The 20,352-nt window shown below is 39.5% G+C and overlaps 1 protein-coding gene across 1 annotated transcript in view; it reads right to left on the reverse strand.

The window, feature by feature from the left end:
• The window catches only part of LOC125000409 (plexin-B2-like), a 159,319-nt gene that overhangs the window by 16,616 nt on the left and 122,351 nt on the right, over window positions 1–20,352 (reverse strand). Inside the window, 14 exon segments of the mRNA XM_047575958.1 lie at window positions 446–529; window positions 615–824; window positions 3,909–4,020; window positions 5,107–5,289; window positions 5,368–5,504; window positions 9,787–9,922; window positions 10,999–11,147; window positions 12,486–12,628; window positions 12,721–12,805; window positions 13,788–13,880; window positions 13,975–14,076; window positions 14,964–15,075; window positions 15,171–15,282; window positions 16,063–16,228. Of these exon segments, the coding sequence (XP_047431914.1) occupies window positions 446–529; window positions 615–824; window positions 3,909–4,020; window positions 5,107–5,289; window positions 5,368–5,504; window positions 9,787–9,922; window positions 10,999–11,147; window positions 12,486–12,628; window positions 12,721–12,805; window positions 13,788–13,880; window positions 13,975–14,076; window positions 14,964–15,075; window positions 15,171–15,282; window positions 16,063–16,228 (1,824 nt within the window).

A 20,352-nucleotide genomic window follows, 5' to 3' on the forward strand; every position in this document is an offset into this window, starting at 1 on the left:
ACCGGAAAACCAAACTTAATAGTCCGTTACTACTGCCTGCAATTGGAAGAAAATAAACTTTATCATGACACGTTAAAGGAATATGCAGTCATTTCTGAGTTCAATAAAGTGAGAGGCAGTTTATTTTAAGGTGCATTGGAACATGTCGAATCAGGACTAAACGTGTGGAAGATTTCTGGTTTTCTTTTCGAGTCACTGCCCTTTTTTCTGATTAACTTTTAAGGAAAATGGTACAAGCGCCTATATGTGGACAGAAGCATGTGATTCTGCAGGAAATTCAGCCAGAACCAACTTCACACAAGTTGTATACGTGGAGAATTTGACTTTCTGAGATCCCACATTTGATAAAATATCAGTATTGGCTCCATGTTTACAGTATAAATCCATTATAAAACCATTATAACCTTCTGCTGCATAGTGTGAAAGACAGTCTGAGGGTGTTTACCTGCAGGATGTTAACTTGGCAGGGGGAATCTCCAACAAACGCCTCGGCTTCTTTGGCTGTCATCGCCTTGGAGAAACCTCGACCCTGACGAAAGAGAAGCAAAGAGTGAACTCAAGAAAAAAAGAGACAAACAGTGACGCTAAGTTTAGATTCAACTGTCTTCACTCACATTCACGACAATGAGGCCCCTCTCGATGATGACTTTCGTGGTGACGTTGGTGAAGCTGGGGTTGGGGTGATAGTCAAAGCCCTTGAGGTCCTCCTTCATGTTGTCCAGCTCGATGATGGTCTTCAGAGCCTCGACATCGAAGGAGCTGTTCACCGACGGAGATAAAAACTCGAGGACGTCATCGCTCTTACTCAGAAACTCCCCGACAAACTGAGAGGAACAAGAGAAGCAGTGGAGTTAAACCGGGAAAAGATGAAGAGGAAATCAATCGAGGAAGCCAGGAAGAGCTACTATTAGCTGGGAGGCTAGGAAGAGATATAATTAGCTAAGAGGCTATGCGGGTAGGAATAGCTAGTTGGGAGGCTAGGAAGAGTGACTATTAGCTGGGAGGCCTGGAAGCTAGGAAGCGCTTTAATTAACTGGGAGGCTATGGGGATAACAATATCTACTACTAGCTGGAAAGATAAGAAGCACTACTATTAGTTGGGAGGCTAGTAAGAGCAACTATTAGCTGGGAGGCTATGACGAGATTTAAATAGCTAAGAGGCTATGGGTGTAGGAATAGCTACTACTAGTTGGGAGGCTAGTAAGCTAGGAAAAGCTTCAATTATCTAAAAAGGTATATGTGTAGGAATAGCTCACTGGGATGCTACGAAGTTCCACTATTAGGTGGGAGGCCTGGAAGCTAGGAAGAGCTTCAATTAGGTAGGAGACTATGGGAATAAAAATAGTAACCACTAGCTGGGAGGCTAGGAAGTGCTGCTATTTGCTGGGAGGCTAGTAAGAGCTACTACTACCTGGGAGGCTAGGACAAGCTACTATTAGCTGGGAGGCTAGGAATCTAGCAAGAGCTTCAATTAGCTAAGAGGCAACGGGGATAAGAATAGCTACTACTAGCTGGGAAGACAGGAATCTACATGGAGCTACTATTAGCTACAGGACCATCCGGTTTAGATTTAGCTTTAAATGCATCTTTAGATACGAATTGATAAAGTAACTGTTTCTCAACATTCGCCACGTATTTGTCGTCTGTAGAGGGAATGCATGAGGAAGCATAAGCTGAAAAAACACGTTCAACAAATCTACTTCTGACGATATCAGAGAAAAAAAACCTGTTATTGTAGGTTTAAATAAACAACTTTGAACAGTTTGATTGTGAGGAACGGCTCCAGATTTGACGTGATTCAGGAAACAATTTTTCCTTCACATTTCCTCTCTATCCCTCTGCCTCCCCGCTGAGTCTCCCCCCTCCCTCCCCCGGTTCAGACGGCATCTTTTGATGAGGCGACGTCCTCTCCCCTGCAGTGAATCCTTCCTAAGAGACTCTGTCACTCAAAGCTATTCGCCGGTGAAATGGAAACGTCGTCGCCTCTCGTCCTTCCCTCCATCTCCGGCTTTTGGCTCAGAAACAAACAGCTGCAGACTGATGTTCATCCAGCCGGCAGTGTGCCTTCATTAAAAATATTTCACCTAATTACACTGATTGCATATTTAAAGTAAAATTAATCAGCGCAACACTGTCGCAGCCGTAAATAATAGACTTCCATTCATTAGGTGGACACAAACATGACTCCTGATGACTAATTTGGCGCTACATAACACATTAGTTAACGTAAAAGGTGATTAGAATTAGAATTAGAATTAAAAAGCCTTTATTTGTCCTGCAATGGGGAAATTGCAGTTTGCAACAGCATATAAAGATAAATAATAAAATGAAACAGAATGAAATAATATTGGCATATGTACAAAACAAATATTGAAATGCACAGATGATTATTGCAGATATTGCACACATGTTGCAGTGCATATTGTAGTTAAAGTTTTGAAACCTTGACTTATGATAATATTACACTTATTAAAAATCATCTTAATAAATAACAGAAACAAAATCAGTAATAGGTGGGACGTTGGGAGGCTATAGAGACCTATTATTCGCTTGGTCTAAGAGTAATATTTCAACAATTTTAAAGTGAAGGAAAATTTTAGATAGTAAACTCTTACTTTTACATATTTTTGCATGTTAAAGTTGAATAAACTTTCCTTTTTTTCTCACAAATGGAACAAAAATATCCGGAAACCCATGTCGCTAACGTTACGCTGGACAGAAATAAGAGAATGGAAAATAAATCTGCAGGAAGTGGAAGCAAAACTTTCTGCAGATAAATGAAGCTGGAGAGAAATAGAGAGGAAATGAAAAAGCACTTTGAAACTCCATCAATCTGATGCCATGACTTTCTCTCAGCTGCTGTTTGGACACAAAATCAAAGACTCGAGTCTCCGTCACCTCAGAAGACACAAAAGAGACTTATATTCACCTTAGACCAGGTCTCACAGAGATAAACTCTCACTGAGGCTCTTTATCAATTTAACTTCACAAGCTTGCTTATGATTCCCTGGGTAAGTTAAACGTTCACTCTTCTGAAGATTTTACCACACGAGGATTTTTTTAATGGGAAAGTTGAAAACTTATTTCCTCCGAATAACTGATTTCTATGAATGTTTTTTGTTATAAAATGGGAAAAGTAGAAGTCTATTTTCCTAGATAACTTATCCTAGAGGCTAGTTTTAGCTTAGAGGAGCAGAAATTGGCTGGAAGGCTAGTAAGTTAGGAGGAGCTACTGTTAGCTGGCAGGCAAGGAAGCTAAGAGGGACAATTAGCTAGGATGCTATGGAGCTAGGAACAGCTAATATGCTAAGATGCTAGGAAGCTGGGGAGTGGTACAATTAGCTAACAGGCTAGGAAGGTATGAAGAGCTACTATTAACTAAGAGGCTACGGAGCTAAGAAGGGACACTATTAGCTAAGAGGTAGGGAGCTAGGAAGAGATACTATTAGCTAAGAGGCTAAGGAGCTAAGAAGAGCTACTATAAGCTAAGAGGTAGGGAGCTAAGAAGAGATAATATTAGCTAAGAGACTAAGGAGCTAAGAAGAGCTACTATAAGCTAAGAAGAGATACTATTAGCTAAGAGGCTAAGGAGCTAAGAAGAGCTACTATAAGCTAAGAAGAGATACTATTAGCTAAGAGGGTAGGACACTAGGAGGAGCAATTGACTTCTTTGATGTTTTTTTATTATAACAAATGTGTTTCGTGGACTTCTTGTGGGATTTGTGAAGAATACTTTTAATTTATATTTATTCTCTTTCTTGTTTCTTTAAATACTTTGTGTCCTGTGTCAAAGGGGGAGGAAGAAAATGTGAGACGTGCATTGTTTATAGCCTCTACCGGGTAAATGAATCTGCAAATAACAATTATAAGACTAAGAGCTGTTTACACACAGCTGTTCATCCCCCCACCTCTACAGGAGCTGTGTTCTCTGGAAACTCCTCGGCGCTGGGCAGGACCTTCATGGAGGCGTGTTGGATCAGATCAAAGCCGCTTCCCATCACCATAATCTTTCGACCGCCACTGAAAACACACAAAGAGGTGAACAATCGGTCAGATTACAACAACAATACAAACTACTATGATTTCCATAGTAGCTTGATTAAATTAATATGTGGCAGTAGTTGGTATTCAGGCTAGGATGCTAGTAAGAACTACAATTAGATAAAAGGCTAGGAAGAGCTACTATTAGGCGAGAGGCTAGGAAGGGCTACTATTGGATAAGAGGCTAGGAAGGGCTGCCATTAGCTGAGAGGCTAGGAAGAGCTACTATTAACTGGGAAGTAGGAAGCTAGTAAGAGCTACTATTAGCTGAGAGGCTATGAAGAGCTACTATTAGCTGGGAGGGTAGTAAGCTATGAGGAGCTACTATAAGGTAAGAGGTTAGGACCTAGGAAGAGAGTTCCTCCTAAGTCCTACCATCTAGCCTCATTCTAGCCTCCCAGCTAATAGAAGCTAGAAGACAGGAAGAGCTACTATTAGCTGGGAGGGTAGGAAGCTATGAGGAGCTACTGTTAGGTAAGAGAGACAAATTATCTGGGATGCTAGGAAGAAATAAATAGTTACTATTAGTTGGAAGGCTAAGAAGCTATGAAGAGCTAGTATTAGCTGGGAGGTTAAGAAGCCAAGAAGAGTTACTCTTAGCTCGGAGGCTAGGAAGCTATGAAAAGCTAGTATTAGCTGGGAGGCTAGGAAGCTATGAAGACTATCATTAGATACGAGGTTGTGATGAGGTACTATTAGACACGAATAGGAAGAGCTACTATTAGCTCAGAAGCTAGGAATAGGAACAGACCTTTACGTATTAAATCAAATATTGTTAGCATTGGTTTACGTTTCTTTTTCCCTGCAGTAATAAGAGGCTAGGAAGCTAGGAAGAGCTACTATTAGCTAAGAGGGTAGGACGCTAGGAGGAGCTACTTTAAGGTAAGGGGTTAAGAAGTCGATCAGTTAGACTGAACAGTTTGAACTTTGTCATTTTGTTTACTTTGTTTGAGGTTTGTCTTTTTGTGCGCTGGTTGTCTAAGCTGATCAATCAATCTAGAGGTAGACAGAGGATGTTTTGTGACAACTTCTGGTACAGATAGTGCTTATTAAAACCACACTCACCAAACGAAGCTTGCCTTGGGGAGAAACGCTGTAATCTTGGGGTTTTCACAGTACTGGTACGCTTCTGGGACTTCTTTGGTGGTGTTATTCCCGTAATTCACGGTCACCGGTAGCTTGTCTGACGGCAACTTTGACCCGCGATACTTGCCGATTTTACAGGTGATCTCTGTGCCAAACAACATGCTGGAGAGGAGAGAAGAAGAGCGTGAACAGAGGCTTTCACTGGTCCAACAAATATGAGACTAAGCAGATGCCACTTACACTTCACAGGTAACTCCTCCTACAGTAACGGAGACGTCGTCTTTAGTCGCCGTGTCCAGGTGTTCTCCTTGGATGGTGATCACGGTTCCCCCAGCAGCTGGACCTTTCTGTGGTTGAACTGAGTTTGGTTTTGGGTCCTGGACAGAAAAGAAACATAAAAAATTACCTGTGTGAAGGTTTATTCAACTCTTACTGAGGCTGAAACCAAAAGTCTATGGCAGTAGTTCTTGTATAAAAAATACACAAATACAAATACGATTTTTCAAAGCAAACGTTAGACAGACAAACATTACTAGCTGGGAGGCTAGGAAGCTAGGAAAAGATACTTATCGTGAAGAGGCTAGTATGCTAGCAGGAGTAAAAATTAGCTGTAAGGCTTGGAAGCTAGAAGGAGCTACTATTAACTGACAGACTAGGAAGCTAAGAAGGGCAATTAGCTAAGAGGTTAGGGAGCTAGCTAGAGATCTAGGTTGCAAGATGCTAGAATGCTGAAGAGTCATAGCAAAGGCTGGACTAGAAGAACTCCGTGATGAGGAAGAGTACAATTAGCTAAGATTAGGGCTGGAAGCATATATTAGAAGAGCTAACTAGGAGCTGCTAGCTAGATTCTAGGAGGGTGGTGATTAGTACGTAGAAAGAGAGAGCTACTATTAGCTAAGAGGTTAGGAAGCTAGGAAGAGCTACTATTAGCCAAGAGGCTAGGGATCTAGGGACAGCTGCTATGCTAACATGCTAAGATGGAAGCTGGGAAGAGGTGCAATTAGCCAACGGACTAGGAAACTATGAAGAGCTACTATTAGCTAAGAGGCTACAGAGAGATACTATTGGCCAAAGAACTTGGAGCTAGGAACAGCTGCTAAGATGCTAGGAAGCTAGGAGAGATACAATGAGCTAACAGGCTATGGAGGTAGGAAGAGAAACTATTACAAAGTAAGAAATACTAAAAAAAAAATCTCTCTGCTCTGTCAAAACGAATGTTAGAGACAGACAAACAAAAACAAAGAGAAAAATCAACCGAAGCGTGAACATTAAAGTTTAACAGAGCGGAGTTCATTATGTTTCAGCTGCCGTCCTGCAGGTAGCAACGCTTTGATCACATCAAAACCCCCCCAATACATTTCATATTCTGCAAAGATATAACTAAAAACAACAAATACTCAGAGGAAATAATGGCGTCGCTGCAGAACTTCACCACGGGGGGAAACCATTGTCAATGCATTTGCCTGAAATACATTGAGAGAGGAGCTGAAGCACACCAGCTGTTTGGTTTCCTGTTTGCGCTGGAAGAGTCTGAACGGTACTGACGGCGTGACAAACTAAACAAGAGGGAATATTAAGTCTCATTTACACTGCAGGATAAAAGCAGCTTGGAAATTTAAGAAGTCAATCTGTCTGGAGACAGTCAGTTCCTTGGAAGCACGAGGAGGAGAAAAAAATAATGAATAGGTGTAAATATGAACCCAAAATGAAAACAATTTTATAAAATCGGCACAGCACCCGGTGTGCAGCTGCTGATGTGCTTAAGCGTTTGGCTTGTCCTTTTGTTTCTGATTTGTTCTTGCTGTTCTGGCAGGGAGAGCCGCAAACACTAAAATAAAATATCCCCCAAAAGAGACAAACTCATAACAACTTTGCCTGGTTGGAGGTTCAACACTTTCACAGAACGTCTGTGCAGGAGGCAGCAGTCACTGAAATGTGTTCTGCTTGGCACTCGAGAGGTAATGCACACGCTTTTAGTTCTGGCATAGTGAAAACAGAAATAGGAACCCAGAGATCCACTCGCAGATTTACGGCGCATGAAAACCGGAACGGATTATTTTATTTTGAGCATCTTAGTGAAACGGCTGAGGCTCGTTACACGTCTCATTACGGCAGCTCAGCTGCAATAAATAATATTTTACATGTCGCTAGAAGCACTGAAAACATCAGGACTTATTACAAGCTTTAAGTAGATCTGTGTTCACACCTGGTATTAATCAAAATGTGTCTCTACTCGCGTCCACAGTCACCACTTGAGATCTGATCTCAGTTTGTCTGGATCCGATCAGATTGAAGATCATCTGTAAATTTATTTGAAATTAATAAAAAGTAATTGATGATAAGCTGAGGAAGATAATCAGCCAGTGGCAGTAGTCAGTATTCAGGCTAGGAGGCGCTACTAATAGTTGGGAGGCTAGGGGGCTAGAAAGCTAGGAAGAGCTACTATTAGCTTGGAGGCTAGGAAGCTAGGAAGAGCTACAAACCTAAGTATTAAATCGAATATTGATACTATTTGTGGTTTTCCTGGAATAACTTTAACTTTAAATGCCCAGAAAACCCATTTTCTCAACAAGCTTCTCTAAAATTAAAGAGTTTATCCAGTAAATACCTGAAATAATTGGTCAATTATCTGAGAAGCTAAATTATTTGTTGCTTATTCACTAATAGCTGACTAATCATTTACAGCTCTCCTTACCTCATAGAACAACATTTCCCGGAGTGCGCGTTTGAATTAACTGGAGATTAAATGTTAGCAAAGCAGAAAAAAAATGAATAAATAATTGTTTTGTTAGACAATGTTTTTGTCCTTTAGTCTAATGATCCTGATGTGTTTTTATGCTACACCAGCAGTTAACCTCAGGGAGGCGTTTTGTGTCTTTATTGGTTTAATGTTTGTGTTCTCGGTTTAATTCCTGAGTGTTTCCATGCAGAGACGCCTGAAGTAAATTAGTCATTTTGGTCTCAGCAGTTTGCTTTAATTAGCTTCTTTTTTGTCAGCTCAACAGAAACAGTCAAGAAATATGAAAGTGAGCAACAACATTTAAGTGAACCTAACCCTAGGAGGTGCAATTAGCTGGGAGGCTAGGAAGCTAGGAAAAGCTACTTAAATATCTCTTACTTATCTGTAGGAGGCTAGTAAGCTAGCTGTTGGCTAGGAGGCTATGGACTTAGGAACAGCTGCTATGCTACAATGCATAGCATAGGAAACTGGGAAGAGGTGCAAGTAGCTATCAAGGCTAGGAAGCTAGGAGAATATACTACTGGCTAAGAGGGTAGGAAGCCACGAAAAGATACTCTTAGCTAAGCGGCTAGGAAACTAAGAAGATATACTATTAGCTAAGAGGCTAGGTTGCTACGAACAGCTGCTATGTTAAGATGCTAGAAGGTTGGGAAGAGGTGCAATTAGCTAACAGGTTAGGAAGTGATAAAAGCTACTATTAGCTAAAAGCCTAGGGAGCTAAGGAGACATACTATTTGCTAAAAGGCTAGGGAGATAGGAAGAAATACAATTAGCTAAGACGCTACGGAGCTAGGAAGAGATACTATTAGCTAAGATGCTAGGATCCTATAAGAGCTACTATTAGCTAAAAGGCTAGGAAGCTAAAGAGACATACTATTAGCTAAGAGGTTAGGAAGCTAGGAAGAGATACTATTAGCTAAGAGGCTAGGGAGCTAGAAACAGCTTCTATGCTAAGATGCTAGGAAGCTGGGAAGAGGTGCAATTAGGCTAGGAATGTATAAGAGATACTTTTAGCTAAGACACTAGGGAGCTAAGGAGACATACTATTAGCTTAGAGGCTAGGAAGCTAGGAACAAGGAGTTATGCTAAGACCCTGACGAGTTTAACCTCAGGGAGTTGTTTTTTCTCTTCATTGGTTTAAAGTTTCTGTTCTCGGTTTAAATCCTGAGTGTTTCCAGGCACAGACGCGTAAAGTTAATTAGTCATTTTGGTCTCAGCAGTTTGCCTTAATTAACTTCTTTTTGTCAGCTCAATAGAAACAGCCAAGAAATATGAAAGTGAGCAACAACATTTAAATGAAGCGGGAGGCGTCTCGTCGGAGAAACAAAACAGAGCAGCAGGTGAAACGTGTTCATTTTGATCCCGTTTGTTTCTGTTCTCGCTGGAAGTCGGCGCATTTGTATGCGAGGGGTATTTTTATGCGCTGCTGCTCCCTTTTAGGGAACGCCACGGCGCAGGAAAGCCGTGTGTGCTTTTCACGTTTCCTTCTAAAGCTTTTAAAGCTTCTGGGGTTTGATCTGCATGGTTTGAAGCAGTCGCGTCTCACTGTTTCCTTGTATTGCTTCGGAAACTCTGATGAGATGTGCAGGCAGTGTGTGGCTGCCACATTCGAAACCGGGAAACTTTAAGCAACAAAATGAAAGTACGGCTGGTGGTGAATTCTGCTCAGTGAAGCAGACAGGAGGAATATTGTACTGCTAAACCTCCGCTTTGGAGCTTCTTATCTCATCTAAAAAACAGAGGGGAAAATAAAAAGAAACCTGCACCGGGTGAAACTAGACATGCAAAACTTCACAGTGCATCTTCACGTCCTCGTCCACTCTGATTTACAGGTAAACGTTGAGATTCTTAATTTGTTTCCCTCTCGCAATGGTTGGAAATGTAGTGAATCCCTGCAGGTTTGGGACGTGTGGACGTACCCGATACTTGAATATGACCTGAGACGTCCCTCTCCGGTCTCCTTCCACTTCGATCTCCACGGCTCCGCTGTTTTCTGTTTCGAACGGGACGTCGTGTGGTGGGATTTGCTTCGCCGGTCCGATCACACACACCACGCTGAGGACGGAAAGGAACTTAAGTTTATCACCAATTATGAATTATAAATTATAAATCTTGTTTCACAGGAACAAACATCCAAATATATTTGATTTAAACTAGTAGAAAATGAAGGAAAACACTAAATATTTATTTATTATTTTTATAATAATTTTATATTATTATTTTATTTAAGTTTATTTTGTTTTGTCTAATTTTATGTTATTTTTTATTTTATTTTATGTATTTTTTATTTTATTTAATTTGATCTACTTTCTATTTTATTTGTATGAGCTAGCATTAGCTTAGCAGCCGGAGTCCTTGCTGCGTTTTGTGCAGCCTGGACATCTGGAGTCTCTCTGTTGAGAACTGATTAAAGAGTCAAGAGTCTTTATTGTCATTATGTCATCATAAAAAACATTTTGCAGAGATTCCCAGCTTAAGAGACACACGTACAATAAACATTTAAATGAAAAACTTACAAGAACAAATGGAATATGTACAGAGAAGAAATGTAAATAATGTCATTATTATTAGTGCAAGTCCCAGTCTATAAAATGTTTTGAGTGTGTGATTGTATTTGCAAAGATGTGCAGGGCCAATTAAATCATTTGTGGGCGGAGCTTAATGCGTACATGGATGCAGAAGGTTCATTTTTATCAAGATGCCAGCTCTTAAAAAAAATTTTAAACACTGTTAGTTTGCAGTGAAAGCAGATTTCCAGAGCGTCCGAGATGACATTAATTAATGAAAAATAAAATTAGCACATATTGCGAATTTGACCACTAGAGGTCGCTGTTTGTTCCGTTTTTCAGGTTGTTCCTAGAATGTTTTGTGAAAGGATACGTAGCTATTATTTAAAGATGTTTCTCCTGTTTCCAAGGGTAACTCCCAGTCATTTTTATCTATTTAAAAGCACATTATTTTTTCCACATATTCAGTGAGTGTTAATTGAAAAAATCGAAAGAGACAGTTATGTAAGTGACCTGGTTCCAGGTCAAAGCTCTCATTTGAGAGGTAGAGGATGAACTCAAATAACCCTCGAGCAACGCAGGTTTTTAACCAACGAGGAAGAGAGACGTGCTGGGTTTGATCACCTGGTGGAGACGGAGTATCTGTCCTCCTGGTGGACACAGTTGACGCCGGCCACCGTGATCTTCTTGATGTCCTCCTTCTTTATGCCCATGTTGGAGCCTCTGATCGTCACCGGGATGTTACCGCCCAGGGGCCCGAAGCGAGGGATGATCTGGAAGAGAGAGAAAGGAAAAGAGATTTAACCGTTTCCATGGAGACGAAATCAAATGATGTAAATACAGACACACACACACACACATGTAAATATCTAAAGACATTTATTGATGAAGACGAGCCTCACATCTACTAGAAATAGAACAAGAGAAGAAGAAGGAATGAGGAGCAGGGAGGAGAAACGAGGAGACTGAGGAGTGGAGGAAGAAATGGAGGAGGTGGACGGAGGAAGTAGAGGGAGAAATGAGAAAATTGAAGAGGAATAGGAGGAAGAGGAGAAAGGTAAAGAAGGAAGAAGTCCAGAAGGAGAAAGAGGAGGAAATAAGAGGAGGAGGAAGGAAGAAGGAGGAAGGAGAGAGAGGAAGATTAGAGAGGAGAAGAATGAGGAGCAGGTAAACAATACTACTGGTAGTGTGTCGTGTATACTAGTGTGTATTTGTGTGTATTGGTGTATAGTTGTATATATTGGTGTGCATTGGTGTATACTGGTGTACACTTGTATATATTGGTGTATACTGATGTATATTGGTGTATACTGGTGTATATTGGTGTATACTGGTGTATATTGTGTGTATTGGTGTGTAATGGTGTATATTGGTGTGTAATGGTGTATACTGGTGTATATTGGTGTATATTGGTGTGTATTGGTGAGTACTGGTGTATATTGGTGTGTATTGGTGTGTATTGGTGTGTATTGGTGTGTATTGGTGTGTATTGGTGTGTATTGGTGTGTATTGGTGTATATTGGTGTGTATTGGTGTATACTGGTGTATATTGGTGTATATTGGTGTGTATTGGTGTATATTGGTGTGTATTGGTGTATACTGGTGTATAGTTGTGTGTATTGGTGTATATTGGTGTGTACTGGTGTATACTGGTGTGTATTGGTGTGTATTGGTGTATATTGGCGTATATTGGTGTGTATTGGTGTGTACTGGTTTGTATTGGTGTATATTGGTGTGTATTGGTGTATATTGGTGTATACTGGTGTGTATTGGTGTGTACTGGTGTATAGTTGTGTGTATTGGTGTGTATTGGTGTGTATTGGTGTATATTGGTGTGTATTGGTGTATACTGGTGTGTGTGTACTGGTGTATACTGGTGTGTATTGGTGTGTATTGGTGTATATTGGTTATTGGTGTAGTTGGTGTATACGTGTGTATTGGTGTGTACTGGTGCATTGGGTGATTACTGGTGGTATTGGTGTACTGGTGTATAGTTGTGTGTATTGGTGGTTACTGGTGTGCATGGTGTGTATTTGATGGTGTAACTGGTGAAGGAGTATAGTGTGACTACTGTATATGATGGTTGGTGTACGTGAGGACTTGTAGGTGACTCGTCAAGATGTCTCGGGGCAAGAGTCTTCAACCGGCAGAGTCGTGGAAACACAAACACACACAACCACACATTTGTACTTCGCGTCAGCGTTTTTACACAAACTACAGTCCTCTCTGCCCACGGAGCAGTTATACAGCACCACTGAAGAAGAAGAAGAGGAGGAAGAAGAAGAAGAAGAATGATGACAAACAGCTGTAAATGGATCCAGACGTTGGCTGATGACGGTGACCGACCTGTCAACGTGCTGTCAATCTTCTTGGAGTCTTTGTTTTTGATGTGGAAGGAAACGTTCACCTCCTGCTGTTTGTCGTAGGCAAACTACACACACACACATTAAAACGTTACAACATTAGAAGAGTGTCGTCCCAGTGCTTTATCGTTCTGGTTTTTACTCACAATGAAAATCATTGATTTGTGGTTTAACACTTAGAAACTTCACAAAGTTTAATGATCCACAAGAGAAAATACTTGGTCACAGCAGCTTAGTTGCACATAAAAAACACTCACTTACAGTAAAACGAGAGATCAAACCAAATAAAAATGAAATACAAGTATCATCTCGTAAAATAAAACAGAAAATGGTGTAAAATATGTAGAAGAAACCAAGAGACGACAGAAAAAAATGTTTAGATTAGATTAGTTTGAATTAGTTTACACTAGTTTAGTTTAGATTGGGTTAGATTAGTTTGGATTAGGCTTGTGTTGGTTAATTTGGTTTGAGATTAGATTAAATTAGATTTGTCGGGATTAGATGAGATTAGACTAGACTAGATTGAATTAATAATATAATATAATGTAATATAACCAATATAACATTAACACAAACAACAAAAAAAATCCTCTCTATGGAGCTCAACACTAATTTACCTCACACACACACACACACACACACACACACACACACACACACACACACACACACACACACACACACACACACACTCCTGCAGCCATAAATCAATGAGTGTGTTTTCCTCAGGATGATGTGCGAGAAAAGAAAAAGCGAAAGAGGAAAAAAAAATGAATCATGTCGAGACAAATGCTAGAAACAATGAGAGGAGGAGGACTTGACACAAACACACACACAAACAGACACACACAAGCAGACACACACAGTCTAAGTGCATATTGGCAGCAGTGACACTCAGCACGAGCTGAGGATCAGTGGCAGAACAGAGGAATAAACTGAGACAGGAGCAGAGACAGAGAGAGAGACACCTGCTTCACGTCACATATTTAAAACAACTAAAATGATTAAAATTAGCAGAATAATAACGTCCTCTTCTGTCTCTATATTCACCTCAAAACCATCGAACTTGAACCCTGAATCCTGCCCCTCATTCACCGGCTCCTCGTTCTTCATCAGCTCGGTCCCGATAGAAAACTTGCGACCCTGGAGACAAAGCAGAGACAGAGACAATGATGATGATGATGTTTATGATTCATCTCTATCTTTGTAGCTCAGCTCTCAGCCCGACTCCTCTCACCGAGTAGATCTCCAGGTTCCTCCCTTTGAAGGTGATGGGGATCCGGAAACCGACCGGGATCAGGTCCGGCTCCGGAGACTCGAACTGAGGACAAAGGTCCGGCTGCAACACACACACACAAACACACACAAGTCACTTAATAATAAACTCTGGACTGAAACACGTCGAGAAGCATCAATCAGCAGGAAGTAAATGATCAGTTCAGTCATAAAAATGAAATATTTTCAGCAATTAATCATAAAAAAAAATCTCTGTAGTTTAAAATTAAAGACATTTATCTAAACTGAACCCTGAATTAGAGTCTGCACAGACACTCAAAACTAAAGGTTTGCTCCACATTCTTAGGAATTAAGTTATTCTCAGTTTTAACTTTAATTTAATTTAATTTAATTTAATTATTTTTTAGTCTGGGGATGCAACCACAGATTTATTTTATTTTATTTTATTTTATTTTATTTATAATACCATGAATGAGACGTTTTTCTGGATAAATTTGTTTTTAAGTAATTTATTTTATTTTGTTTTATTTTGTTTTATTTCATTTTATGAGGTTTTTTATAACAAAATGAATGAGAATTTTTCTGGATAAAACCTATTTAAATACTTTTTAAATATTTTTAAATATTTTCTATGTCTTAAAACTATCACACAAGTAGCCTAATACATAATATACAGGATAAAGTCAAGTATTTTATTTCCTTATTTATTAATCTGCAGATTACTATTCATTTGGTGCAGAGGCAAGTTCTGCAGTTTGCTCCAGTTCTCGAATAAAAAACAAGGGGTTGAAGTGTATATTTATCTTATTTGTGTTGCAGTTTCCTTCAATACGAACAGTATTAAAAAAATATAAGAAAAAATAATATTTATGCAGAACTATAGAGACATAAATAACAGTTAAAACAGCAAAAATATTTTATTCTAACAGGGAAAAAATAAAATACAAATAAAGGTCTCAGGTAAATAAATAAATGAAGTCGTTCTCTGACCTCTTTAGATTTAATGATGTGATTTGCGTTGATGTTGTTGTCGCTGTCGCTGCAGCTGAAATCCTGAGCGTTCCACTGACATCCCCACTGACTGGTCACACACGCTATACACCTGAAACACACAACACACACACATACTTTACATATATATATACATATTGTATATTCAGTACTTATCTGTATGCGTGCATGTGTTTCCCGTCTTACGGCGTGTTCTGGTTGTTCCTGACGGTGGCGGCGCAGTTATAGAAGTGATACTTTCCAGACGTCACCTGGATCGTATTGTTCACCAGAACCGTGACCGGAACAGACACGAAATCTGACACAAAAGAGAGATAAATGAAACAAGTACTTCCTGAGAGTGTAAACTGCACCAATAATGTACAAAACAAAACGAATGATCAGGAAATATTCAGGTCTGTGAGTTTTATTTTTTTAAAGTAAAAATGAGAACGACGAGGAAAAGCTTGTGTTTGTCTGTTTATGAAACTTTGATGAACTGAAACTATGTGTAAACACAGAGCAGTTTAAGAAAAGTATTAAAACATGAGGATGAGATTATTTATTCATTCTTCTCTTGATGCCGGTTTGTTTTATTATAATATTGTGTTTATTTTGTGTTTGTTGTTGTGGTTGTTGTAATGATAAATATTAAAGTACTTACAAACCAGTTCTTAAGGAGCTGTTGTTCAGTGGTTCATAAAATAGTTTAAAAAGTGTAAGAAAACAATTAATAAACAAATAAAGTGAACATTTATATCAACTGTATATGAAAACCTGACTTCACGTAAGCCTCTGTTTTTATTCCATTCATATTGTTTATCATTTACTATTTAAACATTAGATGTAATTACGTGAAGGCAACGATATTTTGCTTTTCTATACATGCAAAAAATGTGTTTGATTTCTTCAAGATTGCAAGTTCTCCAAAAACTTAAACATTTATTCATTCAAAAATACGATGGGACACATTTACTTGGATTAATGATCAATATATTCGTAGTATAAGTGAGTGGGAGTTGTATTTTAATTTGAAATCTGACGTGTGAGGTGCTAATCAGGGCCGAGAAAGGAAGCATCCTTCATGAACTGTAACCACCTTGGTCGTCAGGAGTGGGCGGGATCTCCGCGGGCTTGGGCAGCTGACATGTGACCTTCCCCTGACCGCTGATGGCTGTCGCTTCGTTGGTGACGGACTCACCGAAGACGCACTGCAACTTATCGGACTCCCTCAGCTCTGGGAGGGTGGGGATGCTGATAGCCACCTGGAGGAAGAGCAGAAGAAGAAGAAGAAGATGTCAAGATTTCACTAGAAAAAGGATCAGTATGTTTGCAGGTTAAGAACTTAAGATTTGCTTCTTGTCAACAGGCAACGCAGGTAGCCGCCTTGTGGCTCCAGGCCACTAGGGGGGGCTCTAACAAAGGGAGCGTGGGACAAAAAGCAAATATAAATACAGACAACATGTCTCCACTTCCTTGCATCGGTCAAACAGATTTTCCCGGGGATACTGTTTTATTTCGACTTTAGAGTCTGATCAGTTCGGTACGAGGGCGGAGCCACAATATCGATGCCCCGCCCACACTCCTTCCAGATTCATCGTGTTTTTTTAATTTAATTAATACTACACTCTACCTACACCAATAACAGTTTTAAGTTTTTTTCTCTCACTTGCTTTCCATCAGTTTCAATGGCAACTTGTAGCCGCCATTATGTCACAACTTGTATCTTTAGCGTCAAATAGCTAGCTAAGACGCAACTTAACCAAAAAAAAACCAAAAAAAACATCAACATTATATTAACTTAATCTTAAATGACAAATATATAATATATAATATTTGACCTATTTATGTCTTAGTGTTTTAGTTTGGCCCAAGCCCCGCCCACTAACACGGAGGAGGCGGACCTATACTGCAGCCTCCAGCCACCGGGGGGAGCTCTATTTGCTTTGGCTTCACTTTTGAGGAGCAGTTCAACAAAGTTTTCAACGTAGACTATAAAAAACAAAAAAAAGTGGACGCCAAGAAGCATGTAGAGCTCCCCCTGGTGGAAACGGCATGTGATGTCATGATGATTGACAGTTGCCACTGACAACCATTGTCCCGTAGGACCTTGAGAGTAGGAAGTAAAGTAAATAAATAAATAAGCACAGTATATAATCCAACATTTCTTTTTAACTGGTGGACGGGTGGTTTTTGGTTTGATGAAGTGGAGATTAAATTATTTGAGTCTCTGAGTAACAAAACTAATATTAAGACGATATTTGCTTTATAAATCAAAAGAGAGAAGATAATGTGAGTTCAGGAGTTAAGGAAGGCCTGCACCGGACTTCATGAGCCTATGAGAAGATAACAAATAATCCACAGAGTCACCTTGATGAGTTGTGCGTTTGTGTGTGTGTTTCGTACATGGAAGCGTCCATTTATATGTGTGTGCGATGAGGCGCAGCAATAATTGCTATTCGACTGCTCTGTTCAAACATCAGCTCCTCATTACTCCTCGCTGACCTCCACCGTTTTAATTCCGCTGCCCAAGTTTTTAATTTCAAACTTTTAGATCTGGGGTAACTCTGGGACCGAAGAAGCCTCCTCGATTCAATTCACCTGAGACCTCCTCTTCCTTTTAAAGCACGCAAAATTTGCATGAAGAGAAGTTTATTTCTTCTTCTTCTTCGTCTTGAAGCCAAAATCCGCCCGGTCTTATCAGATTAAAATCACAAACTTTAGGGGCTGCATCCGACGCGGTAGCTCTAAACTCCCTCCGCTGAGATGAAAGAGATTCATTTCTCTGGGCTCGCGAGAAAGACGTGTTTGTTGAGGTCAAGTGTAGAAGGACGGACTCACCTCCTGCTCACCAGAAAATTAAACTTTACCGACTATCGAGATAAGGATTTAAGGTTATCTGAAGGCCTTCGTGGATTAAAACCAGAAAACAGACTTGACTTCTGTGTGTAAAATGAAAAATGAAGAAATCAGAGGTAGAATGACCAGAGTGGGTTTTAACGTCAGCATAAGACACATCTCTTTGCTGTTTTGTTGCCCACATCTAATGAGTGACAGAAACTAAAAAGGAAGCTAACGTTAACTAGCCTATACTAGCCTGTCTGCAAAAGAGAGCGCAAACTTACAGGCTCTGCAAATAAATTACTCGAGCCTTAACAGTTAACGTGACACTGGCAACAACAGTCAACAAATAGACAACAATCTGAATTAGCGAGCTAACGAATGCTAACAGGCTAATGCTAACTGAGAGAACCTGACTCAATACTAATGGAGCTAATGGAATCTGCTGCCTCTGTGACTCAGTTAAGGTAAATAATAATGTAGTTAAGTTGGTTTGGTCCAGTCAGAGTCCAGACTTTTCACCCTAAACGTCACTCACTGACCTACCTACATCTACCTATATTTACCTACCTACACCTACTTACCTACCTACATCTACCTATATTTACCTACCTACACCTACTTACCTACCCACATTTACCTACGTATCTACTTATCTACATGTACCGAACGACCTACATCTACCTACCCATCTACATTTACCTACCTACCTACCTACCTATCTGTGACTACATACCTACTTGTCTATATTTACCTACCTCTATCTGCCTACCTACATACCTACATTTGCCAAACGTAGCTACACTTACCTACATACCTATCTATAAGTAACTACCTGCCTACATATCTACATCATTTACCTACTTGCCTACCTACATATCTACATTTACCTACCTAACTACCGGAAACCAACCTAATCACTTTATCGACTAAAAAATAAATAAATAAATAAATATGGTCACATAAAGTTGATTTTCAGTAGCCTACTACACCAACACCAAACAAGTACAAATTTACAAGCTCTAAACAATTAATCATTATCATCCAGTTTCACGTTTCCAGTGCATATTGACATTTTTTTGAGCATTATATATATTTTTTACCTACCTACCTACATATTTATCCATCTATGAGACCTTGTAATGTTTTAGCATTTTAATTGAGCTGTTGATTCATTTTAAAAGACGTTTCATAGAAGTGCTGGTTTCTTTCTTTTAGTAATGTGCATATAATTATAATCAACTGGAGCCATAATCTACAATTAACCATGTTTTATTTTTAATAAATGAGAGAGGGGAAAAAAAATCCTCTTCTTCTTCCAAAACTGTGATCTTTCCCCTTGTAGTTTAATCTATAACTGAGGAGCAGGAGTTTAAAGTCTCCAGCTAACCTCATCTCTGTTGTTGTTGTTTAAAGATTTCACACGTCTCTGATTGGAACAAATGTTACTAATCAACGCAATCAAGGAAGCAATTACTTTCCCTCCAAAACAAATTTAACAAAGCAAATCAGACGAATGTAAGCATAACTGTGAACTGGCAGGACCCGGCTTCACTTTGTCAAAGCTAAATTTCTAACTGCTCTAAAATTACTAAAATTACTCGCCATTTTTACGCCACTAGGGGGCAGCGTAAGCAAGAGTCTTTACAGAGCAACGCTGACTCAATTTTAGCTCCGTTTTTGGTCTCCACCTGCCACAAAGACAAGGTTTGGGTCCATAACATCAAAATAATTAACTGAAAGACACATTAAATCTTTGCATAAAATGATTTGATTTATTTTTAATAGTAAAAATACTAACTGGGCCAAAATTGTGCACGTTCAAACCTTCAGATCTCAAAGGCTTCAGGAAATTAGAATTAGAATTTTAAAGAAGAAATAATTCACTTTAAATAGTCACCAACAGCTTAGATGACTTTCAGATTGTGACTCCAAACATGAGGTTTAATTTTAACACGTCTCTTCCTCATTTCAAACTCCCCAAAGACTTTAAAGCGGTTCAGCCTCCTACTTTGCATCGTGTTTATCCTGAGCTGAACTGATTGCATTATCACGCAGCCGTGATCACGTCTGATGAGGACGACTGTGACTTAAAAAATCAACAATCTACATACAGAATGCTTCTCTGTGGTCACATCAACCTGAGCAGTTTTTTTATTTCTAAACTTCCTTTAAACTTTTCCACAGCAGCAGCAGCAGCAGAGGAAAGTCTGGATGTGAGTGGATGTCCATACAGTCGTTCTATTTATTTATTTATTTTTTTTGTACATGTTGAAGGACGGCGTGTCTTTCTGGCAGATCAGATCTTTGATCAATTCCTCATTAATTCAGAGGGTTCAGGTTCAGACAGAGTGAAGCAGCACAGTGGAATGTAGAAAATAACTTCTGCAGCATTTTGACTTGAGTTTTGAAAAGTTTAAAATAACATGGTTAAATCAAGCAATGAAATATTTTAAGGGTCTATTTAAAGATCTTTGTTTTAAATCTATGAAAAGCTACCAGAAAAGGCCCACATTGCTCTGCTAGCATTAGCATGCACAGCTAACTA

This window comes from Mugil cephalus, chromosome 22, assembly GCF_022458985.1.
Source record: "Mugil cephalus isolate CIBA_MC_2020 chromosome 22, CIBA_Mcephalus_1.1, whole genome shotgun sequence".
NCBI lineage: Eukaryota > Metazoa > Chordata > Actinopteri > Mugiliformes > Mugilidae > Mugil > Mugil cephalus.